This window comes from Fringilla coelebs (genome assembly GCF_963513975.1).
Source record: "Fringilla coelebs genome assembly, chromosome: 3".
Lineage (NCBI taxonomy): Eukaryota > Metazoa > Chordata > Aves > Passeriformes > Fringillidae > Fringilla > Fringilla coelebs.
Genome location: NC_140030.1, coordinates 47,911,553 through 47,939,510, shown reverse-complemented (window position 1 = coordinate 47,939,510; position 27,958 = coordinate 47,911,553). Strand labels below are relative to the sequence as shown.

Here is a 27,958-nt window from a genome sequence, read left to right as displayed (position 1 = left end):
TTCGCTTATGAAGAATCCTCTCTGGCTTCTTCCCTGACTTGTGTGTCTAAGTAAGAAAAGATACCACGGAGAAGCAGACGGGAGCCCACGTCCGCTTGAGTGCGTTCTCTTCTCTTCCCTCTTTCCCTCTCCTCCCTCCGTCGGCGGCGAGTTGGGCGAGTCCCGCTAGCTGCCCCTCCCGCTGCCGAGGGTCCGGCCCGCTCCCGCTGCTGGCGGTCCCGGCGTCGCGAGTTCCCGCTCTCCCGCCCCCTCCTTCCCAGCCTCCGAGCCGGCTCCGCGCTCTCCTCGGCTTCCCGCTCCCTGCCCACGGCCCCGGCGCGGCAGCCCTATGGCGTACAGTCAGGGCGGCGGCAAGAAGAAAGTCTGCTATTATTACGACGGTGAGCAGGGCCGGCGCGGGAGCGCGCGTGCAATAGCGGGGGGGCGCCCCTCTAATGGCCGCCCGGGGCGGGCTGTGTCCCCGGCACGGCCGCCCCTGCCCGGCGGTACGAGCCCTCTCCCGGCCCGGCTCGGCTCGGCTCGGCCCCATGGCGGGCGGGGGTCCCCGCCGCCTCCACCTGCGCCGCCGCGCCCCGCTCCCGGTGCCGGCTCTGCTGAGCCCCGTGGGGCGGCGGGGCCGGGGGTGGTGGAGTCGGCGAGTGCGGGTCGGGGAGCTGCCTGCTCTGCCGGGCCCGGTGCTAGGTGCTGTGGCTATTGTTCCCCACTCCCAAAATACCCACTACCCGCCCGCGCGCCACCCCCACCCCTACCCCACCCCCCTCCCAAAAAAAAAAAAAAAAAAAAAAAAGAAGAAGAAAAGTTGAGACACTCCCCTCCATCCGCTGAGCAGGGAGGCGTTGAAGCCGCTGCTGTGTCTGGCTCCTCCCCTGCAAAGAAAGTCCAGGCCATGTGTAGTTCTGGCACCTGGTGATTGTTGAGCTGAGGCCTTTCCTTTCTCTGCCTCGGGCTTTCCTACCGAGGTCTGGGGTACGGAGGGACAGGGGCACTCTGCCCCCTCCTCCCCCATCCCACAAACCGAGCACGGATCAGAGCAGAGGTCTGGCTCCCACAAGCCTCCCTTCCTGCAAAACGCGGAAAGTTGTGTGCGTGGGTGTTTAATAATAGTGGAATTTGAGTTGCGTGTAGGCCCTCTCAGTTTGCACACTTGCATGGTGAGGACACAGGGGCTCGCGATCTGCTTTGTCAGTCGTGGCGAAAAAGTGCTTGGTTTGAGATATTTTAAGCAACTTGTTTGCGGTTTTCTCTGGCCGCAGCAGCAGCAACAACTTTTAGTTTTCTTCTGGAGCTTGAATTTATTTAGCCCTTTTTGTACTGGGAGTTGAGCTGGATGGGCAGATTAGTTGAGAGATTTGATTAAATTGCCTCCTATTGTAACAATCTTGTACGGTTGCATCTGAGGCTGGTCTTGGTAGTAGCCAGGAAACAGAGTTGAGGATGTTCAGCCGTAGACTTTTGGTGTTTTCACCATTTTGGAAGTGAGGATGAGTGGCTAAACCCACTCAAGATATCAAAGGTTGTGTTGCTGTTGCAAACCTGCTATTCTTTGGAAATGGCAGATCTTGTGGAGCCTGTCTTGGCTTTTTTTTAAACCACACTAAAGGAGGCAGAGTGGTGGTTGCCGCCCCCTTCTCTTTGTTGCTAGCACTGGTTCTTTGTTCAGCCTAAAGGGGAAAGGAGGCCCCTGTTAGGGATACTTTTGTTGAGGCTAGGATCTTACTTTTCCTAGGAAAGAGGTATAACTTTTCGCCTTGTTGAAAGAAAGACAATAGTGATAGTTTAGAAGCTTTCTCTCTGAAAATATTTGCCTTTTTTAAAAATCAGTTTCTTTTTTGTTTTTTTTAAACTGCTTTTTTTTTCTTTGATAAAGTCAGGTAGCTTACTAGATGTTGATATATTGTTTTTCTGTAATTCCTGTATTTTGGTACTCAATGCTAGCATTAGATTCCCTTAACGGCCAAAAAAGCTGTGCTTGTGAAGAGTGGGGAGAAACTGGAAGAAGAACAAGTTTGGAGGTGGCAGGATGATGGTGACTTAAAAGAGTTACAGTTCATCTGTAGACTAGGATAAATGTATTTAATAATGTAGAGAATATAGTATCTGTTGTGCCTTAAAATAAATATTTTATATGTGACAAGAAACAGTTTTGGAATATTTTTGATGTCTCATTTATTTGTGTTGCCAAATCCAACAATTATTTTACATGTCTTTTGGAAATAGGGCTTTTAGGATAAATTTTAGAGTTTATATTTAAAATAAATATCCTGATGCTACTGTGTGGTTCATCTGGCAATTCTGAATATTTCTAACTATTGTACCGGCAAAGCCATTGAATCACAGTGAAGGGAGTGTTTGAAGCCTTAAATAACCCAAAACAAAAAAATACTGAGGTAGTGGTATATCTCTAAATGAATGTCGTGTCTGTAGTAAATTACTCCTTTTTTGGGCCATAATTGGCTCTCCACACATACTTTGTTTCTTAAAAGTTACAGACTAAAAAGTCTTGAAAAGTTCCAGAAGCATATGCGCTTATCTTCTGAGATACAATAAACTTCCCCCTGCTTTTTGTGAAACTTGGTGTGATTGTCATTTAAGGCTGATTGTTTTTAATTAGCCTGTCACTTTCTCGCAGTGTATTGTTGTTACGTTTTTTTTTCCTCAATCAATACTTTTAATAGCCTTCATACTGTACTTGGAACCAGTAAGCTTTGAGTAGACAAAGCCTGATATCATTACCTTGAATTTGCTTGTAACAGAAAGTCAACCACATCCAGTTTGCAGAATCTTCATTTCTTGTGATCATGCTCAGGTCAGGAGTTTTGCTTTAATTTAAACCAGAATGCTATGGGAAAAACTAATTAAAATATGAGTTAAAATACTTTAGTGATCTTACTTAAAGTATTTTTCATAAATTCTTCTGGTCTTGATACAGGCTAGCAAAGTGTGCTGCTCACACTGCTTAGAACTGTGCTAGATATGAGAGGGTAGCATAGCTTTTAGTTTAGTCTCTTATCAAGTATGTTCAGGTTTTTGTCATGGTTTTGCAGTGTTGTGGCTCAGGTAGTTTTGCTCTTCCAAGGTGTTGTACAGTTGCCCACAGCAGTGAGAACAGGCCCCAGATGGTCTTTCCAGCTCTGTGCTCCTGCACAGACCAGCACAGCTCTACAGAATCGTGTGGCAACTGGTGTGGTTACTGTGAGTTCATGTATTTATTCCATGCCAGTGCACTAGCAGTATTATTTAGATTGGTTCTTGTGCATAATTTAGTGTGGGTGTTCAAAAGGCTCTACCTTCATGAAAAATTTGAGAGATCTGCATCAGAGTTTGTTGGTTCCACCCATAAAGACGAGACTAAACCTGTTTTAGTAGGGCAGTGTGTTACTATAGTTGGGCATTGTTAGAGTAGTACTTCTAGTTAAAGCTTACATCTACAGATAAAATGAACTTGGGTGTTTTCTGGAAATTCATCAGTACTTTGTGCAGTGCCTTCCAAACATAGTGATGGTGTCCGGTCTCTACTCAGGGCTCAAAAATCAGATTTTTGCTACTCTTCTGCTGTCTGCTTAACTTTAAAACCAGAACAAAATGCCCAATCCTTCAGAAGCTAGTGCCGTAATTTTAGGCCTGTGTGAATAGCTGTTTGTTTGACTCATCAGGCATTGATGATCTTTTATTTTACATTCAGCTTTACATGAGTTCACCCCTTTATATTGCTTAAGTCAATTCAGTGTAACCGCTGCTCTGAAGATATGTTTTTTCCACGTGGTTTCCATTGTGGCAATTAGGTTTCTTTGCATAGTACAGTTCTGAAATATCTCATCATTTCATGGTAACTATACCTACAACAAGAAGGATCTACGTACATAACAGTTTATCAGTTAAAAGTTATAAAGTAATGTAATGTACAAGTTACAAAGTATTAAAAGTGTAGATGTCATCTCTTGTCTCTTAAGTCAGTCACTTCAGACTGCTTTGTAATGCATAAATTTAATGGTGTTATTTTTCTGTATGTCATAGTAACTGGAGAAAATAATACTTTTTTGGGGACATGGCTTTTGTTAGTTGTGTGGTTTTGGGCAGAATTAAAATTCCTTTAGGGCACATAGCCTCTTGTATTTTTTTATGTGTCAGAATATTTTCTGTCGGCCTTGCTAAAGTCCCGTATAGACAAGCGGGTGTCTAAAACTTATCAAAGGAATCATGTGTTTATTTTTATTTGATTTTATTTGATAGTTCTCATCATTTTGGTATGTAACTTGCATGAATTGAGAATAAAAAAAAAATTTAAAAAAAATATATATATTGAACCCAAAACATGACACCATATGTAACAATTGTCAGGTAGGTCTTCTGAATCACATAGTGAACAGTGTGGATCATTAAACTCCTATAGTATTAAATAGGCACTTGGTTTGTCCCTTCTTAATTAAGGACTCAACTTTTCTGAGATTAAATGTTGCTACTTCTCAATGGGAGCCATTTAGCTGGCATTTTTACTGATATAAAACACAAAAAAATTTCAGTTTTTGAAACCTTGCTGTGAAAGATTAATAGATTTGCAAACTTTTTACACATACTACTTTTTATTTTTTCCCTTTTCTTCCTCATTCAGTTACATTATTTTTTTTTTTGTGCTTTCCATGTGTTCCCACACTGGTAAGTGATACACTGTGCTCATAACTCTTCTGTATGATTTTTATTCCTATATTAGTAAGAATTTACTCATATTAGTAGCTATAAAGTACTCATGCTGTCTGCAGTTATGATCTTGTGAGCTTGGCCTCTCTGTACCTGTTCCTCATATATATAGTTTTATATACAATTTTAGTCAGAGTTACTCTGGCAGAGGTTTGTGCGGAGCTAATTAGCTCCATCAGTGAGTGAGGTGTGCCATTCTCACACATACTAGCTCTTGCTACACCTTGCTTTTCTTCCCAAAGTGCTTTAGTAAGGCTGTGACATATGAAGTAGAGATATATACATTTCAGGATCAGTGGATTTAGTGTTTGTACCAGGAAGTGCACCACCTTCTTCCACTAGGTAAAGGATGAGAGACTTTTGACAACTTTACTTTCATCACAGTATGATGTCTCCCCTTCATGATATTGGTTGAAAATCAAGGTACTAATGAAGAAAGAGGATCTTTCATCTTTTCCTTCCTCACCCCTGCCTACATAGGCATCACTAACCCCTTGATACTTCATGGGCTTTTTGTCCATATGCTTTAAGAATTTTTTTTATGAGGCTAATGCCAAAACCTTCTTTTGTTGGTGATACTAAGACCTGAAAAATACAAATGGTATTGTATTGTCTGTTGCTAAAGTGCATTATATTGATATCTATTGTTAGTCACTACTGCTGGCCTTTAATACAGAAGGATCATTATTCTTCTTCCAGATACTCACCTACAGATCTTCTGTTTGACAAATAAACTCCCATTAAATCTGCCAATTCTTTTAAAATTCTCTTTTCTGGTAAAAAAAATAAATGAAAGCTAAAAAGTGTGCTTGGTTTATTTATATAACTCTATGCTGCAGTGTAAGGCATAGAGACTATGGATAAGCTAAAATTTTGTAGTTGATTCTTTTCAGAATATTGAAGGATGTGTTGCAAGTGTATTTAGGAAATTTGTAATTTTGTAATTTTATTTTTTCTCTACTTTATATGAGAAAAATAATACAATTACATCATACATTAGATATGAAATAATTCTTAATTATATGCTTCTCTATCCGTCAGCATTCTGAATAAAATGTCAGTGATGACTATAGAAGCTGAAGTAATTAAAATTGAAATGATCTCTTAAAAACCTCTGTTTTTAAGCCACAGATGCATTTGTAATGAAGTTTCCTCAATAATATCACATTATTTATAATTATTATTTTCCTAAAAATCTCAAAATTTAAAGCTCTTACTAACCTAAAGATTTCTTAAATCTGGGATTTAACAGTAACTTCAAAACATAAAGTGGAGCTAGTAAATGGTTGTTTTTCATCTTCTAGGCATTAGTTTCAAAGAGCTGTGATAGATTTTTTCCTAAACATCAAATATATAAGGTATACTTTTGTAAAGCGCTTGAAAATGTTTTTGTTGGAAGCAAGGAGTTTATTTATACTCTTAATACTTCTGCTCTTGACCTGTGTGTGACCAAACCTATAGGCTTGCAATAAGTAACTGACAAAAAGTGCTATTCTTCCAAGTAAGTAATCAAGTTAGAAGGTCCAAACTCTTCAAAGTTCTTAATGTTGAAACTTGGCATTTCTATTGTTATGGGATAGCTAAGAGGTAGGTATTGAAGGGTAGTTTTTCTACATCATCTTCTTATGGTACATTAGGTTATATCTGTTTTCTTAAGTGTCCTTATTCTCCTTGTCTCTTTGAAAACTGAAAGCTTGAAGGATTTTAGAATACTTTGAATCTTTTAATCTTACTGTAATACTTGTTTTTCTTGGTGATGCTGCTGCAAACTGACATTTACCCTTCCTCCACGAAGCCCATGCTGAAGAGAGTGAAACTAAAGCTGTTTTGTAGTAGTGCTGCTTCTTACCTCTGACTGATAAATTTACAAAACAGTACGACATTGTGAAAATAGTGTTTCTTTTGTTCCCAGTGGACAAGGCAGAGCATGTTGAAGGATGTGAAAGAAAAGTAAAAAGTTCAAGAAGGTAAAGTTCAGTAATCCTATTGGGAAATTGGGTCAAAAAGAAAAGAGGTGCTATCGTGAAGAGATGTTTTAGAAATCTCCAGCTGAAAGCCATTGACAACTGGACTTAATTTTTAAACTTGTTTATGTTTCCAGAGACAGTTCTGTTTAAAATGGTTCATGTGTTGAGAATGTCAATGCTCAAAGTGGGGTTTCGTGTGTTCTAACAATACCTGGGCTCAGAAGAAAACTTACTACTAGCCCATGATAGCAGCTATTCATTTCTTGGAAATGAGTGTCAAATTTGTTATCTTAATTGTGCTTAGTTGGTCTCCAATGTAACAGGCTAATCTGGATTATAAGGTTCTTGTTAAACTACTGTGGATCTCCAGTAGCAGGTGAATGTGCATGTGGTTGCCACAATGGATCTGGAGTTAACTTCTGGGTGTAGCAGGGTTAGTAGTTAAGAACAGGCTGAGGACTGTATCATAAATTCAGCTCATGCAAAATGGTAGATTTTACTAGGGCTTCTGTTATACTGTGGGCTCCTGTGAGACTATATGGCAGTCATCAGTAGTGTCTCCTCTCCTCTTGATTCCAGTTCTGTTTCCCATTTTATTGTTCAGTTCTAGCCCAGTGTTGGGCCAGAACTTCACTCTTGATTTGAAACCTTGTCTTACATATATTTTTGTCCTCCCACTACTGTCTGCTTGTAGTCAAAGTGTTAGATTTGGCTTCTTTTTTCCCCTCTGTTTCTGACATACAGCAGTTTTTTTCCCTTGTGTTGTTTTTGAAGTAGACAGTATTCCCTTTGTGGGGTTTGTTTGTTTTCTGGAATTGTACCTGTTTACTTATCTTCTGAGAATGATGAAGGGGCAATTAAACTTGTTTTGTAATATGAATAGCTATTCTTTTGTGTATTATTGGCAGGTGATATTGGAAACTATTACTATGGACAAGGACATCCAATGAAACCTCACAGAATCCGAATGACTCACAACTTGCTGCTAAACTATGGCTTATACAGAAAAATGGAAATTTATGTAAGTATAGGCAACATGATGTCCACTGAAGCATTTTAAGTTATTTTTAAAGAGCTTCAAGTATTGTCACACAAATAGGTAGAGAGAGTAAAAATAGAGGAATACGTAAATAGTGTATTTGGAGCTCTTTTGTTTAGGAGTGAAGCAGTATTTAATGCAGTTGTATATCATAACAGAGTAGCCCTTGCTTTATGTAAAACGCTGCTACTGTCATTTTCCTTTCACCATTTTCCCTTCAAGTAGGTGGGACTTCTTTCAAGTTGTCTGTTTTAACACACTTAGCTGATTTTGCAGAGCACTCTGATTTGTTTCTTTAACTTGTTCTTGTTATCAGCGACCCCACAAAGCAACTGCTGAGGAAATGACCAAGTACCATAGTGATGAATACATCAAATTTCTCCGATCAATAAGGCCTGACAATATGTCTGAGTACAGCAAGCAAATGCAGAGATGTAAGTGCCAACACCAGGCTAAGTCTATGTGTACCTGCTTTTATGGTTAGCATTGTTTGAAGCTCAGTATCCACCAGTACAGAGAAATATTGTAACAAGAGTAAGTAGCATGTGCCTGCCTTTAGCTACAGTTTTCCATAAAAAGCGGTTATCTTGACAAGTGGTCTTTAAGCATATGTAAGGATTTTTGCCTCTCCTTTCACAGGGTGTATTCTAGATGTGAAATACTGCTGCTAATACTAAAACTTGATGTACAGATAGTGAACTGTTTGGAAAGGGCCTTGAAATCTTGCTTTTAAAAAAATGGCTTTTAGAATACTAGAGGAGTAAAATCAATGTGTGAAAATGTGTTTAAGTCAAGAAAATAACTTGCTCATTGCTCTTGGAGGGAGATAGTAAAAATTGTACATCATTCACTGTTCTCCCTTTCTATTAATTTATTCCTTTAATTATAGGAATAAGCTCCCAAGCACTGTTAGCAATGCAGCTTGACAGCTATTATATCAGTTTTAAAGGCAGTACTGTAACCTCTTTATGATGCCTTATTGTCAGCAAATTATTTTTCTAAGTAATTGTACATTTTTTAACAAGACCTATGTTAATCAGCATTTCTTCAAAAATCTAAAAAGGATCTAACTTCTTTAAGTGAGGGGACAAATCTTCCAATAGAAACTAAAAATAATTTCAAAAGAAAATAAAAAAATATTAGTTTGGAGTTAGGCTATTAGGACTGCATTGTTTTCAGTGTTTAAATTAGCTTGGCAAATGAGTTGGGGGATATGTAATTAAAATGCTGAATGAATTATGCATCTATGTTATCCATGTGTATATTGATGCTGTTGGAATGGTATTTTCAAAAAATACTACATTTCTTATACAGTTAATGTTGGAGAAGATTGTCCTGTGTTTGATGGCCTGTTTGAGTTTTGTCAGCTGTCAACTGGAGGCTCTGTTGGTGAGTATAGGTTGTTTGACAACTATTTTATAGCTTTACTGGGGATTGATATCAGCAACTTAAAATTTTGATTGTGCATCTAAAAATGAAGTAAATATAAGGGGTTTTCTATATATTTTAAAAATAATCCTGTCAGTTACAGACTGTAAAATATGAGCTGTATCAAGTATCTCACTCAGTTATTGGTAAGAGATTTGTTCTACATCGACTTTAAAAATTAAAATATGATTTTATGTAGCAAATTTAAAGGCAATCAGAAATTTCTGACTCTGATTGCTTTCATTCTTCTTTGTGTCTTCTTACAGCTGGGGCAGTAAAATTGAACAGACAACAAACAGACATGGCTGTCAATTGGGCTGGGGGACTTCACCATGCCAAGAAATCGGAGGCATCTGGTTTCTGTTATGTCAATGATATTGTGCTTGCCATCCTTGAATTACTGAAGTAAGTTTGTGATAGGCACAAGTTGAAATTATAGAAAGTGTTAAATTCAGCTATTTAAATGTTTGAAGGTATGGATTGTAGTTATTATTTGAGTGAGTTTTCATAGCCCGTGTGGAACTTCTGCAGTTTCAATGAAGAAAGCTCCAAGCTCTGCCTGGTTTAACTTCAGCAAGATATTCAAAATAAAATACAGGCAAACTGAAAAGATAACTAATAGGAGATAAATCCAGGCAACAATGCACCCTGTAAAACACCATATGCTGTAATTCTAGATGGAGGAGAAGGACTAGAGTAGCAGACTTCAGAAATTGGACAGGCTTACTTGCTTTCTGTAAATATTTCTGTGAAGTCTCCCTTTGCTATGCGTGGGGACAGAATAGTGGGCTTAGATGGATCACTACCCTGATCCCTTAGGGCAGTCATTTGTACTCATAATCTTACACCCATTTGGTTTCAGAATATGTCTTCTTGTTTCCTGTCACTTGATTTGTTACTGAATCAAACAGGAGTATTCAGGGAAGATCATGCACTGAGCTTCCTTGGATTATTACATGAATTAATGTGGCTGGTTTAAATAAATAATGAAGTAACAGCTGTGCTGCTGTGACTGCAAAATAAGAAATGAGGAATAATGAAAAGTGATAATATAACTGACTTGAAACAGTAATGCTTCACTAAAATTTCCAGTCCTGAGTGCTGCTTTTACTGCTTCAGAGGACTGTATCCCTACTAATAACACATAAATCCCATTTATTAGAAAAAATACTTTAGGTATTTGACTCTTGTGAGTGGGACTGCTGATTTTGCTGGTGAGGAATGAGAGAAGTTGTAATCTGGAAATCTAGAGACGGAAAATATTCCTAAAGATACTAAGAATAGTTAATATTAGCACATTAAGACATTCATTTTAATGGGCAACTCATATTCAGGAGCTGTCTGCAGTCTATGAAATATAATTTTTTTGTGGTCCAATCTTGAATTTTTTAGCTTAATGTGCTTGTGAAGGAAGGAAAGAATCTTGTGAATAGTTATGGGTTGTGTAACTGTGGGAAACTGTCCCTGAAACTATGGTGCTCACACCCTCAGTACTGTGCAAAGCATGATGAAAATGCATCTTCTGATGACAGACTTTGTTCTTTACTGGAAAACATAAAATTTAAGGGATACTTATTGTTTCTAGTGCTCCAAGGCTTAAAATAAATCACTGATTTCTTTATCCATCTGAAACTGTCCTGAAATTTGCAGTATTTAAGAAAATATTAAACAGTATAATAAATTTATGCAAATTTAAGTGCAATACATTTGAAAATAAGAATGTGCCTTTCTTTACAAGCTGGAGAGGTGAAGAAGAAAAGTCAGTGGAAAATAAGTATTTTTTTTAATGAGCTTATGGAACACAGGCTCCTCTGGTAATTACTAAGAAGGCAGAAAGAAAGGCCTTGAGTTAATGAAGGGGGTGAATTCAGCAGAAGTGAGCAACAAAGTGATGTCAGCAGAAGCATGAGGTATAGCTTCTATGGAGTGAAACAGTTTGGGGTAAATACTAAATTCCTTATTTTGATGAAGATAAACTTCTTAATGTTTTTCAAACTGTGGCAAGAATTCTAAGAGCATATGGTCACATCAACCAAAATCATCACAATGATCATAATCTTGGATTTTTGTGTCTGGTTGGGGGTTTTTCTTGTTAGTGTTTTTCTTGTTTGCTCTCAGTATACTATAACAGATAATGATGATTTCTTTTATGTTCTTTCTAGGTATCACCAAAGAGTGTTGTATATTGATATTGATATCCATCATGGTGATGGTGTTGAAGAAGCATTTTATACCACAGATCGTGTCATGACAGTATCATTCCATAAGTATGGTGAATATTTTCCAGGCACAGGGGACCTTAGGGTAAGGTTGAACATGAAATTTCATTAGGTGATAAATTCCCTCTTACTGCCTTCCTTGTAGATATTTTTTTTGCACTTGACTAAAATAATTATGTCCAATAATGGTATGCAACAGTAAGTTTTCAGAAAAATATTAGCCTAGAGTGATGTATGAGTTGAGGAATCTTAGGAAAAATAATGCAAGATAGGAACTAAAATATTCACTTCTACATGAAATTAACACCTTCACTTCTGGATAAATAGGCTGAAATCTTTTTTCAAATATTATTGGTTTAATTCACACAGATTTTTGAGATTTTTCTAAGAAGACAGTGTGGTATCTTTATGTGTGCATTTCAATTCTGCATCTACAGTGAAAAGTATCTTTTTACAAATCACCCTTTAGCAGTCACAAACTTTAAGTTACAGTTTGAATTTACCATGTTCTATTTGCCTAGTAATACAGTTGACTCATTTTGGGAATATTTCTTAAGTCATGAAGTGTGTTTTGAGTTCTCATGATGCTCACCACCTAAGAACTTTAGCATGCCCCATATGGAATTATGTACTGAGCATTACAGCTAGCCTGAGAGAGGGAGCATTTGCCCATGAAGAATTATCATTAAAGCTGTTGTAACATCTCTGGCAAAGCTGAGACAGGAAACCAATTTTCTTGGCCCTTCACATTAATTTTAAGTTAGTCATTGCTCATGTTAGACACTTGTCTGTTAGAACAGGAACTTGTTCCACTTCCCAGCTTGAAAGAGTATTAGAAGTATTAGAATTAATATATTCCTAGCTTCAAACTCATAAATTAAATCTCTTTTATCAGAGACACTTTCGGGATATGGCATTCCTCTGGTGTTAGCAACTTTGCACATTAGTTTGTGCATACAGTTAGAAACCTTTTGTAGAAATTGTAAACACTTCTAACGAGTTGGCCTGAAAAAGTGCTGTTCTGGGAAAGAATTCACTGTTTTCCTTATGTATTTAAACTGATTCATAAGATAACAAATATTCGTGTTTCAGCTAATACTCCTGAAAAGTGTTTTTCCCAGCCTGTTGATGATAGAAGGCACAGGAGTGAGTGAAAGTTGAGCAGTGGGGTGCAAAGCATTCAGTTCAGTGTGGTTGTTGTTGCTGAATGTTATTATGGTTGTTAGATTCTGTTAAACTGTGTTCTAAATTGATTTAGGAAGAAATCAGATTATTTTTATCTGTGTTGTTTAACTCGACTGGCCACAAGGTGGTAGTGGTGCTTCAAACTAAAAGCAGCTCAGACCAGGATGTTTATGAGGTCAAGCTGTTGTTGCTGAATTTGGCTAGATTTTTTTTTTTTTGGAAGGGTTAGATATCTTGGCTTTTTAGAAGCAGCACTTCCCGTTGACAGGGAAGTTTGTGGACTCTTCACCTCACCACACCCAGAACAAAAAATTAAAAGATAGCATAGTTGAAATAAATGGAAGAATATTTTACGGGTTTTGGGATATATTTTTTCAGCAGTGTCAGTGAAGAACAGTATGTCAGGCATGATAACTTTTTTCCTGAGCTGCTAGTTAGGATTTTTAAATGAGCATTGTCTGCATGCAGGCTTTAGCAGGCTTTATTGGAGTTATTGCATCGCCATCGGGAGTTCTCCTATCTCCAGAGATTGCAAAGCTAATTGAACTGAAGGGAGACCTAATTCTCTGAAAAGTCAGTGTTCCTTCTGGAGGCCACTATTGTGTTGCTTCCTTCTAACTTGATCTGCCATTGATGGTTATTTTTATCAACTTTTCCAGCCAAATCTACTAGTTTTTTTTTCAATGGGCTGTTTTACAGCTTGTTTCTGTAATTCTTTAGTTAGTTGATCTAGTTTGCTGATCAGGTTACATTTATTTGATGCGGGAACAAATCATGTGTCAGAGGATGATACTGTGATTGCAGCTCTGTCAGTGTAGATGAATCTGAGGTTTTCTAGTTCAGCAGCTTTCATCCATTTTCTACTGAATGTATTGTTCAGTCTAAACTTCCTCTTTAAGTTATTTGACCTTCTGCATATCTTGGACGATAGCACAAATTTTGCCGTTTTTACACACAGATCAGTTGAGACCGTAGTTCTCCATAGTGGCCCAGGTTCTTTGAGGCAGTTTGATCTGTTGGTGAATGGGAGGCTACCAGAATGCTATATTGTTTCTTTAGGTTTTAAAACTAATGCAAGCATCAGTTACAACAAAGGTCCATTGAGTAGCTCTCAAACAATTACTCTGTTTAGATGAAGTTGCGTGAACATTTGACTTTGCTGTGTTTTAGGATAAGATCAGTTTAATGATTTTTGGTTTTTTAATCTGTAAAGCAAGACAAGGAGTGGAATGACCTCATGGACCATTATAGATTAGGTGTTGACTTGCTGGAAAGCAGCTCTGTGAGAAAGACCTAGGGCTCCTGGTGGACAAGTTAACCATGAGCCAACTGTGTCCTTGTGGCCAAGAAGGCCAATGATATCCTGGGGTGCATTAGGAAAAGCATAGCCAGCAGGTTTAGGGAAGTGATCCTTCCCCTCTGCTCAGCCCTGGTAAAGCCAAATCTGTAGTGCTGTGTCCAGTTCTGAGTTCCCCAGTATAAGAGAGACATGGAGCTCCTGGTATGAGTCCAGTGGAGGACAACAAATATGAGGCAACTGGAGTTGAGTCCTCCTCTCTCTTAGGAGGAAAGGTTAAAGAAGTTGGTCCTATTTATCCTGAAGAAAAGACACTGAGAGTGGACCTCATCAATACTTACAAATAGCTCAAGGGTGGTCAAAAGAATGGGATCTGGTGAATAAGGGGCAATAGACACAAACTGAAACACAAGAAGTTCCATCTGAATATGAGAAAAAACTACTTTGAGGATGACAAGAGCACTCTAGTAGTCCAGTGAGGTTGTCATGTCTCCTCTGCATATACTGAATGCCCACCTGAATGTGATCCTGTGCAATCTGCTTTATCAGGATGTTAGACTAGATGATCTGCAGAGGTCCCTTCCTACAATTCTGGCCATTCTGTGATCACCTCAGAAAATTCAGCATGTGCAAGTCTAGATGATTCACTCTGGGAAATTCTGGGTAACTTGTACTTCAAGTTAGCCAGAGTTGAGTTCAGCAGGGGTCTTTAGTGTCAGTCGTCTTGCAATACTATGAAGTGTTAATAATGTGCTGTGGCTAAAAAAAGTGAACTGTTAACATTGTGGCTGTGCTTCACTGGGCCACTTGTCCCCCTCCTCATCTCTGTCCATTCCCCCTCACACCCCTTGTAGACGTTGGTTACTAATGGAAGTAGCACATTCTTGATACATTCCCTGCTAAGGAGTCTTTGTTCAGGAATAGGGAAAAGTTGATGCCTTTCAATAGGTAGTGTTGAGAAGTTTAGTATTTGTGTTGCTGGGTTATGCTACACATTACCTGTAGTTTTTCTAGGATATTTCTGCAGAACTCCTATTTGTAGAAATAGTTTACAGCCAGACTGAACAGGTTAATTCTCAATGTCTTCTCCACTTAACTGCTCTTTGTTGCTTTCTATCTGTGTTGGTGATTAAATATATGGAAGAAATGGGAATGTGTGTCAAGCAGAGATCTTTAGCTTTTAAAGTGATCATCAGAATAGGAGTGGTTGGATTCAGGGTGTGTTCACTTGATTTTTTTTTTTTTTTTTGCAAACCTTTTCTCTTAATCCATTGGTTGTCTAGGAAAGCGGATAAGATAAACTGCTACAGTTCCTGTCTTGACACTTAATAGAACTGAGAATAATTTGCATGTTTGTTGTTTTGTTGTTTTGGGTTTTTTTTGTTTAAGAGGTCTCAGTTTCTTCAAGAGCCCTTCTGTAATTGGCCCCTCTTGGATTTTCTTTTCTCTCCCTTTTGATGCAGCTACTTCCTCATCCCATGTTTAGGGCAATAATGTGGTTTTAAAACCCTATCCAAGTTCAAATCTTCTGTGCAACTCTGAAAACATGGACCTTGCTCTTCTTGGTTTTAATACTTTTGTTTGCTTAGCTATTATTACCAGCTTGAACTGATTGGTTATGATTTGTCTTTTTGTCTTAAATATTTGAATTAAAAAATTGAATGTACTTATTGCTACTTTAATCTTGGTGTCCTGCACTCTAAAATGATTTTATGGGAGAACAGGAATCAAATAAACTCTGCCTCTTATCCCTCACAGATATGTATAATGGTACAGAATAGCTCAGCATACTTTTGTAGACTTTTTTTCGTGATACCTTTCTGTGTATTTCTGTGTTTTTGTTAAAGCATTTGTCATCTTTGCTTATAGGACATTGGTGCTGGAAAAGGCAAATACTATGCTGTCAACTTTCCAATGAGGGATGGTATAGATGATGAATCGTATGGACAGATATTCAAACCAGTGAGTGTTTTGGTTTTTGTTTTTAAGCTCTTTGAAAACTACTAGTTTTGTATTTTCATTATGTCAATTAATGACTCGCTGTATTATGTTGATTATAGATTATATCTAAAGTAATGGAGATGTACCAGCCCAGTGCTGTGGTATTGCAGTGTGGAGCAGATTCATTGTCTGGGGACAGACTGGGATGCTTTAATCTTACTGTTAAAGGTAAGCAGAGAAGTGTCTGTTTGTTGTCTGTAACTTTTTACTTATTAGAAGCCTCTGCCCTTCATACTGTTTTCCAAGACACTTGCATGATGAGGACTGGAGTCACAAAGATTTTGTTCATTACTATGACAAATCACTTCTTTCTTTGCTATACAGAGATGGCCAAAAGAAACCCAGAAGTTGCCTCTTTCTTTTTGTCCATCTAAAAAACTTAAAAAGCTTGGTTTTCCATGTGCTTCCTAGCCACTCAAGTAATTCCCTTTCTTCTGTGTACAGGCTTTCTGTAGCTTTAAAACAGCATCCTGGAATGACAGGACAACAGGCATCTGCAACACTGATGGGCAAATAAAAGTAGTTAGTAGTCAACTTAGTAGGACTATAGATGCTAAACATCAAACACCTTGTTGGGTGTAAATAGGTATGACTGAAATGACAATACTTCACTGCATTGTTAAATTTATAGTAGTATTTGTTATACCGAGACATGTGTTAACCATCATTTTAATTAGTTCTCATAGAATTAATTCATTTTAGTATTACCTGAGTTGCTATCTGCAGTTGTAATTCTCTAAATTGGGATGTTATTTAGCAAGTAGCAAAACTGTTACTGTTATTATTATTGTTATTGTTGTTCTTGTTATTATAATTTTTTTAAATGACAAAATATTAAATGTGTAGCAAACTTTTGCTAAGCCTTCAATCCAGCATGTTTAAGTCATGGGTTTTCTTGGTTTTGTGGGGTTTTTTTAATGTGATAATTAGAGTTTTGTAGGCAACAAAATGAAGTATAGTATCTGTTGGGTCTGCAGTGTTTCAGGGTTCTTTTCTTGATTTGCACCAGGTGGCAAAGCTACTTCAGTTGCCCATACAGCTCAGATTTTTTTCCATCTTACTTATCTTGGAAACCAAGAGAGCTGCTGCCTCCTACAGATGCCTTTCAGTATGCTGTATCTCCCTGGAGTGTGTACTGTCTTGGCACCAGTTCACTCTGTAAGCAAGACTTAGCAACCTTTAATACAGGTTCAAATTTAGAAGTAGGAAGGACCAAGTACTGATTTTGTTTTCCTTTCTTCCCCCATTGCATTTGACTGAGAAATTGTCTCTAAATTTGTCACTGTGTATGACAACAGTTATGAAAAGACGAAACACTTATTCTAGGATCATTTCAGAACAACAGCAATAAACCATCATGCAAAGTCTCTGAAGCCTGGGGTGGATGATGTTCATTGTGTTTTGTACATTTCTAATCTGTAGGTCTTGACTTCTTGTGAGTTTGTGTTTAGCTCTAGAGGGAGACAGCTCTGTTTGAATCAATTCAGTTCTTACTTGTTAAGTGTGACTGCATATGTCTGATTAAATAGTTTGTTATATATTTTTCTGTTTTGTAGATATTTTGCTTATATTGTCAACTCTCTTTGTTTTACAGGTCATGCTAAATGTGTGGAAGTTGTAAAGACTTTTAACTTGCCACTGCTGATGTTAGGAGGAGGAGGCTACACAATTCGTAATGTTGCTCGATGCTGGACATATGAAACTGCTGTTGCCTTAGATTGTGAAATTCCTAATGGTAAATATTAACATTTTATTAAGAAATAATCATGGGAGATTTTAAGTAAACGGCAGATATTTGTATATCTGGCTGTAATGCATCAGCTTAGAATAAACTAGGTAGAAAATTATTGCTAGAATTTAGCCAATAAATTTTCGGTATCCTATGCACTAAATAAACATAAGTATTTAGGGCTTTTTTTATGCCTTAGCAAAAGCTTTAAATGACTGAATCACTTTTCAAAAGTTCAAAATATAAAACTTACGGAACCTTACTTGTAAGTATTTGTAATATGAATGTCATCATTATGAAAAAACATATACTGCATTTTGATTGTACTGGTGTCAACCTGTAAGTTGTACAACACAGATACGGTGTACCTAAGAAATTATTGACACTGCAAGTGTCCATTTTACATACCAAAAGTACTGTTTCTTCATTTTATCTCACAAAAGTAGATGTGAAAGTGTATTGACTTCCACTCTTCCATTTTACTCAATTTTGGCTATGCAAGCTATCTTAAAATTTAAAACCACATAAAACAAATAGACTGCTTTAGAATAGTTGAAGAGTGAAGTAATTTCTCTGAGGAAGATCCCTAAAGATCCTGAACTCATTTTACTTCTGACCAAATATGCTCCTGGATATGCTTTTGGAATGCCATTTATATAAAATTACTGATTGGACTGATTTATTGCATATGAGTCACTGGCAGTTTGCATATTGAACCACAACTTTTGCTGATAACCTTTTGCTATTCATGTATCTCTTGGTGGATTCAGTGTTTCTATTTGACTTCAGCAGAATGCTGCTGTCAGTGAGAAAAGACTATTTGGAATGTGCCTTTCAAGATACATATTTTTCTTGTCAAAATATATTCTTTGTCAGCCCAAGCTTTTGAAGACACAGTAGAAGTTCCTTATCTTGGAACTTCTTTTTTTCCATTAGCATTCCCCTTTCAATGGATTTTATATACACATATATATGAAGTTTTTTTGATTTTTTAAACATTCCTCTCTACTTTTTGGATCCCTGTCATCTTTAATCTGTTCTGAGAAATAACCATGCATTTCTAAATGTTGCAATAGCAACTTAGTCTTCCTGTCTTTTATCCACCTAACCAATATCACTTATCCTGTAATAATCATAAAGGAAGAAAGACAAAAGGCACAATTAAAGATAAATTTCAGTGTCTTATTTCTTAAAGGTTCTCTGGATTTTTTTTTAAAGATTCTTTTACTTTATCTGGAAAGATACAGTCATATTCAATACAAAATACTGCAAAATATAACAATGTAAAATAGCTGTTATCCTGGCTATGTAGTCTTCATCAACTTCATTTTGGTAGTTCAGTGTTCTAGTCAGGGGACCTTTTTTCTGTGAAAATGCAAAAAGTAGGGTAAGGAGGGAAACAGACAGACTGAACCAGTCAGCACCTCTGAACCAATGTCCAGCACTTAGCAGGGATATTGAACTAGCTGTGCTCTTCAGCCTAGTAACAAGTATTAAAGCTTGTCCTGAAGGAATATTTTGAATGGCTCACTTAAACATTTAAAACTGGACTAACTTTGAAAACAGCTACAAGAAATTGTCAATTAATCTTCTTTTTTCCTGCAGAAGTGTAATTTTTAATTATTTTTGCAAATTTGTTATTTAGTGTGTAATTGCAGTGCAACTTTCTCTTTGTTTTTTGCCAGCAAATTTAAGTTCATTGATTGAATAATTTAGAGGAAAATCACTGAGGAATCCAGATGATAAGTATTGCTTGTTTTAATGCTTAGGGTTTGATGGTTCTCTAAGTAAAATCCTGTCAAATCTACTGCTGTTTTTAAAATGTTTAAAATCTTTTTTGGGTGACAAAGTTGTCTTGGTGTTTGGTTTACAGAGTTGCCATACAATGACTACTTTGAGTATTTTGGACCAGACTTCAAGCTTCATATTAGTCCTTCAAATATGACTAATCAGAATACACCAGAATATATGGAGAAGATCAAGTAAGTAATGATTATCTTATCTATCAAGTAGGTCATGTGGATCATGTTTCTCCACAGGTTTAATTGTTAGGCAGTTTTGAAAACTGTATACCTTTCAGTGTTAACTAAAAATAAGTACTAGAATAGATTTGACATGTTTTTCATTTCTGTCAGGGGTTTTTTGGGAGTCTTTTCCTCCAACAGAATGCATGCTTATGAAGTCTTATGACTATAAATATGAAAATTTATGACCCAGCTTGGATTTTTCCTTTTTCCAGCATCTGAAAAGATGACTGTTTTACTTAGATTCCCATTCTAATTTTGTAGAAACTTTATCCTGCCAGGAAAGAAGCTGGTGTGCCATGATGACTCGGATTTCTAATTCTCAGCTCCATGTCTAAACATGGACTGAGAATGTTATTCTTTGTAGCTGTCAGTTGCAAAAATAAAAAGTCATATGTGAGCTCAAAAATCCAAAACTCTGGAAAGACAGTGATACATGTGTAGGCAATTGAGTGGCTGTGATTTGACAAATCCACAAGGTTTGATCCGTGCTCATTGATAAGCTATGATGGTTGTGTGTTTTTAGGCTGTGCCACTTTTGATACTGGGTTTATTCCTCCTCTCATCTTGACATTTTCATTGGAAACAAATATTTTACTTCAGGGGTGAAGTAATGCATACATAAAACAGATTTTGTGCTGAACTGGTAGGATAAAGTTGGTTAGCCTGAAGTACTCTTGGCTTACTCTGGTTGTCCTTGTTCTGGGTTTAAAAGAATAAACTTCCACCCCTGCCCTGAGTTCTAGCAGGCTGTTAAGGGTACAAATTCTTTTGATAATTAAAAATAGCTGAATAAAGTTGTGAAATTGCATCTACAAGTTTGCCAATACCTGCTATAACCTTTAAAACTGTCAAATTGCAAATTTCACCAAAGCTGTTAAAATACTAATTTTTGAGTGATTGGTGTATAGACTGTGGTGGGTGTTCATAGCACAGCTATATCAACCACAATCAAATGAAAGGAGTTTATAATATGTGATGGGAGAAAAAGCCCTTTTTTTTTTTTAATATAATTGTACAAAATTTCTCAGCAGTAATGTAGTTCTCCAGCTGGTGATCCACCAGGCTGCTTGTTTACATATTGTTGAGCTTTTGTGGTACAAGTAGGCTGCAAAACTTGCTGCTACAATCCCAGGCAGAGATTGCTCTCTGTCAATAGAAAACACACAGTCTCACATTCTTGTACTAGCACCCACAAGATCAATGACTCATTTTGGAGAATCCTCCTTCGGTTTATTGTGTGCTTTCACAGACACCTGGCTTTAGGGAGCTCCCATGCATGGCAATACTACTTTGCCAGGTTATATAATTTAAACAGAGGCAGAGACTCTAAAGATTTCAAAAAAGCACCAGTTGCCTTTTAGCCCTTCAAGTTGTACAGAAGGATGCTAAGATAATTGTTGCAAAGGCTGATATTTGATACTTCCCAAGCCTGCCTTTCTGCTTGCACTTTGGGATGATAGCTTTGAATCCCTAAAGAAGCCCAGTGTCCTTCTCTTTTTTGGCACGTGGTGCTTTGGAGTATATCATCTATCACATCAGGCGGCTTAGACAGGACAGAACTTGTCTCTGTTATTCCTGAAACAGCCAATAAGGAAACATATCCAGATGAATTAATTTTGTCATTGCTGCTCATTGGGAAGTCTTCATGCTTTAAAGTGTCTGACTGTCTTTCTAAGAAACTAGATAATAGTGTATTTATCCAACTTAATACTCTATTTATACTTATTATAAACAGAGTAATACTGACGCCAGTTTAGCCCACATGGGCAGTACTTGTGCTGACCCTGTGGGGAATTAACAATTGAAGTTGATTGAAATAAGTATATGTAAAGTACAAAGAAAATTATGTTCAAGTATGCTGTGGATACTAATGATCTCATAGGGATGGAAAACTTCTTGAACTTGGCATGCTAATTTTTTTAATTGAAAAATGAAACTGACTTTTAAGCAAAGCCAGGTTAACTTTGAATGCAGTTCAGACCTTCATAGAAATCCAAGGAAGTGCTGCTTCTGTGTAGTAATAACTTTTCTTGTCTGTTACTTGCAGGCAACGCTTATTTGAGAACTTGCGCATGTTACCTCACGCACCTGGCGTACAGATGCAGGCCATTCCTGAAGATGCTGTTCATGAAGACAGTGGAGATGAGGATGGAGAAGATCCAGACAAACGCATTTCTAGTAAGAAATATATTTTCATGACAGAATATGTCAATAGCTATTATGGGTTTAATTGCTCAGAACCTAAGTTGTAGTAGTGTGCAGTGTTGGAAGACTGGCTCTTATGTTTTCTGAATAAAATATTTTGCCTCTGGTCTGCCACTTTTGATGTTTTTAAGGTGGCATCCACATGCACATTTGAACCTCTTAAAGCATCCAATGAAGTGCTGAAAGAGCCCTGTGTTTTTACATCTTATGGAACAGCATGGCTATTTCAAATCTATAATAGATACTTAAGAAGACTTAATGAATTTTAACTAAAGAAACAGTACTTTTTTTGTGACTAACAAAAGACAAAAACTATATTTCCCTTTGAGGAACATGAGATACAGTGTTTAAAGGGAAAAAAAGCCTTTTATTTTCTTTGTTGTGAGACAGAGATTTTCCATATTTGCAACCCTACCCTTGACTTTATTACCATAACCCTTCCATGAACTTTGAGTTGCTCTTGAGCTATAGCCAAGGGTTTCCTGCTACCTTTAGTCTTTTTTGATGGAGATTAGAATAATTATCTAACCTCTTATTAGTTCACCATCCATTTTCTGAACTGTTGAAATCATTCTTTTTTCTTCTGTGATTTAGTTTTCAGTATTTGAAGTTTTATTTAGTACATGGTTAAAATATTCCCACTTTCCCCCTGTGTTTCTGCAAAGCAATTTTTTGGAAGTTATTGTGCAAGTCCCAGGGTATCTTGAAAAATAAGTGGTTTTGACTTTAATTTAATTTTTAGCATTAAATGATTACAGTATATTACTACTCATTCTTAATTTGATGGTTCTTTTTTATTAGGCCTGTTGTAGTTGGACTTTTTGATTAATTAATGTCATAAATCTGAATCCTAGTTCGAGCATCTGATAAGCGCATAGCCTGTGATGAAGAGTTTTCAGATTCTGAAGATGAAGGAGAAGGTGGACGACGAAATGTTGCAGATCATAAGAAAGGAGCGAAGAAAGCCAGAATAGAAGAAGACAAAAAAGAGACTGAGGACAAAAAAGCAGGTAGGACTGCAGTGTGGTTTCATTCTATATTTTAGAACTGCAAATGTCAGTCCTGCCAGGAGAAAGAAGTTTTATCTGGTAACAGTTAATTCGCTGTTAAGATGATATATTCTTTTCTGTCATTTTCAAATCCTCTATTTTAATCAGTTTCAAGATACAGCTATTCAGACTAGTACAATATTTTCAGGCAAGGGTTATTGTTTCTTCCCCACAAGTTGAAGTCTTAGAGCCAAGGATTTGTATGACTTAATGAAATTAGAGTTCAAAAAATATACGTTGGGCAAAACATTTGTTCCTGTTTGCTTTTGTGGGGTGAGCCAGCTAGTTTTCTCTGAAACAGAAACCAGATAGGCTTCTGGGGACAGTGTAATTCCAAGGACTCTTGATTTTTCTAAGAACTGGATACATCTTGAGCTCAGAGGAGCTCCAGGTCTCATTACTGCATGCCATCATTATGGCCAGTCAAGAGAGACCTTGCCTTGAGGCATTCTGAATCACTTGGCATTGTGCCCAGGCCTCTCCTTTGGAAGGGTGCATTTAACACTATACTTAATGTGTAACTAGTGACTTCTTATAAAAGCCAGTTTCCTCTGGCTAGAAATACAAACAAAATAATAAACTTGGTCATGCTCTTTACTTCTTAAGTATTTTAAGGCTTTCTTGCATCTTTTGGTATATTTAAAATCTTGTGATTTTTCAGATGTTAAGGAGGAGGATAAAGCCAAGGACAGCAGTGGTGAAAAGACAGACGCCAAAGGGTAAGCAATAATTAATTAATAATGTCATTTTTTGCAGTGTTTGTTAAGTCAGTACTGTATAATATTTTTCAGTTCTGTGGAGATCACTTTCAGTTCCTCATACTAAATATTTTAGAATCATGACTAGTAATGTAAAATTGCATTTCTAAATCAGTTAATTAAAAAAATAAAACAATACCTTTTTTTGCCTTTGTACAGAGCAAAATCAGAACAGCTCAGCAACCCTTGAACAAAAGATAGCCTGTCATCAGTTGCAGAACATAATACTAGAGTCTGAGAATACCTAAAAGGAGAAAAGTTTTCATATGGAGAGAGACTGCTGATTTCATTTTGTACTATTTGGCATGGACTGTATTTATTTTCAAACGGCTTTGTTCTGTTTTTTGGCAAGTTGTATTGTGAGTTTTCTAATTATGAGGCAGAAATTCCTTTCTTCACCATGCTTTATGTAATAGTATTTAAAAATGGATGTGAGTTATTATGTTAAATGTCTAAACTGATCTATTAAAGTAATTTGCCTTTCCTGAGCTGATTTTACCTTTTTTGTAATTTTATCTTTATTAAAAAAAAAAAAAAATTGCATGTGGTTGTCTTTTGTCCATCATTGACCTACAAAGAAGAAAACCTATAAATTAGGCAGACTTATCTGTGAGTACCTAGTGAGTATAAATGGACAGCTGGCAAACAGGCAAGTTGAACTGTGCTGCTTTCATTGACTCCACACATTCCAGTGGTTCCTACAGGAGGTGCAAGCACTTGTGTGGGTATACAAGTGAGATTTGAACGGGCTGAATAAAGGGTGAAGGGATGCTGGAATGACATCATTGTATGAATTCACTTTTTAATGTGAATGTTTAAAACTCTGCAGTGACATGCTTTGTACTGTCCAAGAACCTTTCCCGCCATCAGAATCTGCCTAAAAAAATGATTAATTTGCTGTTCTTGAAATCAGTATATGGTCATCTCACAAAGCTTGCAATATAGCAAGTGAAAATTTGGATTTAACTTAAAATTCATTATAGTTTTTTTACAAATATGAACAACGTAAAACTTTCTCACCCTTACAGAGAAAGAATTTTACTACCTGCCCTCTTCATTGATTCATGAGTTAGTTCTGGTGCCTGAATTGAACCAGAGACTTCAGTGTCCCTGTTCCTCTTTTTTTTTTTTCAATCTGCAATTGTCTTACAGGTTGATATTTAATGAAATATAGATTTTGAAATCAAGATTTCAGAGCAGTGAACACAGAAGTTAGCAGAACTGCACTGCTACTCAATCTTTTTTCTTTTTTCCAAAGATAAATTCTTGCTTCTTTTTTAACCTATTTTCTCTCTGTGGTTGTGGTAGATGTTGATATGGTGCCTGATACACCCCAGGACAAAGCTTGCCTTCCTGGCTCCCAGGGCACTGCTGACTCATGTTTCACTTGCCATTGACCAGGATGCCTAGGTCCCTTTCCACAGCACTGCTTTCCAGCCTCTTGTTCCCCTGTCAGTCCATTCATCCAGGGCTGCCCCAAACCAGCACTTTCCTTCGTTGAACATCATATGGTTGGTGATTGCCCAGTCCTCTGATTTGTTAAGGTCTCACTGCTGGGCCTCCCTGCCCTCAAAGGAATCAACAGCTCCTCCCAGTTTTGTATCATCTGTGACTTTGCTTAGTATCCCTTCCAGTCCTGCATCCAAATCATTTATGAAGCTTTGGAAGAGCACAGGGCTGAGGGTAGAGCCCTGGGGGAAACCCATCAGTGACAGGTCACCAGTCTGATGTCACCCCATTCCCTATGACCCTTGGTCTGGTGAGCCAGTTGCTCACCCATGGCATGATATGTTTATCCAGCTGTGTGCCTGACATTTTGTCCAGAAGGGTACTGTGAAAGAAAGTATTGAAAGCTTTACTGAAATTAGAAAAGATTACAACAACTGGATTCCCTTGATCAGCCACATGGGTTACCTTGCTATGAAAAGGAATCAGGTTTGATAAGCAGCACTTTCCTGCCATGAAGCCATGCTGGTTGTGACCAATGACTAAGTTGTCTTTCAGATGTTTTTCAATATTGTGTGAGGAGAAAAGTTTTATTTTCTTAATGCCTTTTTAGTATATGCTTTGGTTTCTGGTTTTTTTAGTCTTTGATCTTTCTGAACATTTAATTTGGATGCTTAGGCAAACTTAATAAGGGTTAGATTCTTAAACGTGTAGGGAGAGAGATAAAAAGTTTTTTCAACACCCATGTTGCTATGTTCTTTCTTCCAGGAAAGTACCCATAAGACTCCCATTAGGGTTTGTCTTACTCTATTGGAAAATCCCATTTAAATTTTACTGCAGTTTGGTGTCGCTGACAGGTGATTCCTTGCTATTTGCATGGTCTTTTAAAAGTACATTTTCCCAGTGATTTAAGTATTATGCTAACTTGTTCCTATACATGACTACAGAGAATACTTACAATTAGTATTAAAAAATTAGTATTTAATTTCCTGCTTCAAGTGTTTGCTACCCTTTTGTCTGAAGTTTAGAAAAGGATGGCAATTCTTTGTCATTTAAGATGCTATTTGTTAGTTTTAAATAATTTGTGGATTAATTGCTGCTTCTGTTGGAAATGAAGACTAAGTATGACAGTAGAATTTATGGACTGAAATATGGTATTTAAGAGGACAAAATAGTGAGGGGTTTTGTATGGAGTAGACTGTTCCTGGCAGTGGACTATAACATGTTTCTGCTAGACTGAGAACCTCTTCAGAAGCACCCATGTGATGAAGCGTCGCTTCTTTGTTTCATTTGAACGGAGGTTGGTAAGGTGCAAATGCTGTAGGACCATGCTCTGGTCAAATGGTCTGTTTGCCTTCCTCTTGTCTCATGTTACTTCTCAGCTCACTTTTTCTGAAAAAGAACCCAGAGAAGCAGACCAAAAAACCCAAAACACACACAAAACAAACAAAACCAAACACACTGTTCCCCCTCAAAAAAACCCCAAATGAAACCAACCAAAAAAAATAAAACCCACTCCAAGAGGAAAGATGCTTTACCTATTTGAACATTCCCCCTGCAGCCTTTGTGTGCTGTAAAAGGGTCATGGTTCTATGCCTGACCTCTGTGAGGATTGGGGAAGAATGTTTGGGCAGGGGTTTGGATGGTTGCTGTGAAAATTAACTTATTTAATCTTTCAGTGAATCATATATGCCACCTTAGAGCACCTAGAATTTCAGAGATGCTTTTTGCGATCTTGACGGTCTTGAGGAAGAATTGCTGCATTTTCCTTTTCATGATTGAACCATGTATTCAGACACAGGTCCTTTCTTTTCAGCAAATCTTCAAAGTGAACTTGTAATTGTGGCCAAAAAAGTTGTATTTGTAACATGGTTTGCTTTTATGTATTTGCAAGCCCTACAGAAAATACAATTCATGTGTTTGCAGCTTCCCATTCTTTCAATGAGTTGCATTTTGGGAACATGAGTTTGTGTGTGGGGAGGAAAAATATCTGAAAGTGAATTCAGAATTGCTCAGAGCATAGAATTGCTTACTTCTGTACTTATATTTATGCTAGTGGTTGAAGATGGCTGATGTGGCTGTGCTTAGCCAGGTTTTCAATCAGATTTAGAAATCTGTAAATAGAACCATATTAGAAAGGGTTATTATTTATGGTTAAATAGATGTTGCAAACATACAGCCTGTAAGATAATATCCAGAAAACAGCAGCAGAAAAAGTGCCATAGGATTTTTTTTTAAGAGTAATTTGTAGTAACTATCTACTTGTGAGGTGAAGACATAGAACATGGAGATTAATGTGTGACCATATTTGGTCATATTATAATTCACTCCAAATGTTGGAAAGTTGATTTCAACAAATAGAATTGTAAATGCAAATGTAAACATCTGTTCTTGGGTATGGTTGAAGCACTAGCATGAATGATGTGTTTGCAGAGGGGGGGATTTGGTGAAGTGCAGCCATCACCCTTGATTCCTCAGCATCACCAAAATATGTTCTTTGTTCCCCATCCCATGGCAAGAGGGTAGCTGCACTCTTCCCCCTCTGTGGCTATGTCTTAATTTTGCCAGGTCTCTATTTATAATTTTTTTAATGAGATAACCTTACACTTTTGAAAATGTTTCTTTAGCTAACTAAAAATAGGAGTGGATGCAGCCATTTGAAAATGTTGTCTTCTAAGTGACAGGTTTGCTACTTTTTGCTAGAAAAAAGAAACCTTCAAAATCTTTATCTCTTTTTCTGCCTCACTTGTGTCATTTTGTTTAGTCATATAATCTCTGTAAGAGTACACACAATAGGGAATTATATGAGCTTATTTTTAAAAAATGTTATATACCACACTCAACAGTAAATTTAGCGAAGTGTTCAATTCTTTCCCTCTTACCTTAGAAAATACCATATCTTTGAAATGGCAT

The 27,958-nt window shown here is 37.3% G+C and overlaps 1 protein-coding gene across 1 annotated transcript; it reads left to right on the top strand.

Moving 5' to 3' along the window:
- Window positions 1–196: 196 nt before the first annotated feature.
- Window positions 197–24,142, top strand: HDAC2 (histone deacetylase 2). The gene is made up of 14 exons (XM_084202266.1): window positions 197–380; window positions 7,571–7,683; window positions 8,018–8,135; window positions 9,016–9,090; window positions 9,396–9,534; window positions 11,292–11,433; window positions 15,700–15,792; window positions 15,891–15,999; window positions 17,426–17,566; window positions 19,434–19,542; window positions 21,635–21,765; window positions 22,647–22,802; window positions 23,503–23,560; window positions 23,759–24,142. The coding sequence occupies exons 1-14, from the start codon at window positions 329–331 to the stop codon at window positions 23,787–23,789; spliced, it is 1,467 nt and encodes a 488-aa protein (XP_084058392.1). The 5' UTR covers window positions 197–328; the 3' UTR covers window positions 23,790–24,142.
- The last annotated feature ends 3,816 nt before the right edge of the window (window positions 24,143–27,958 follow it).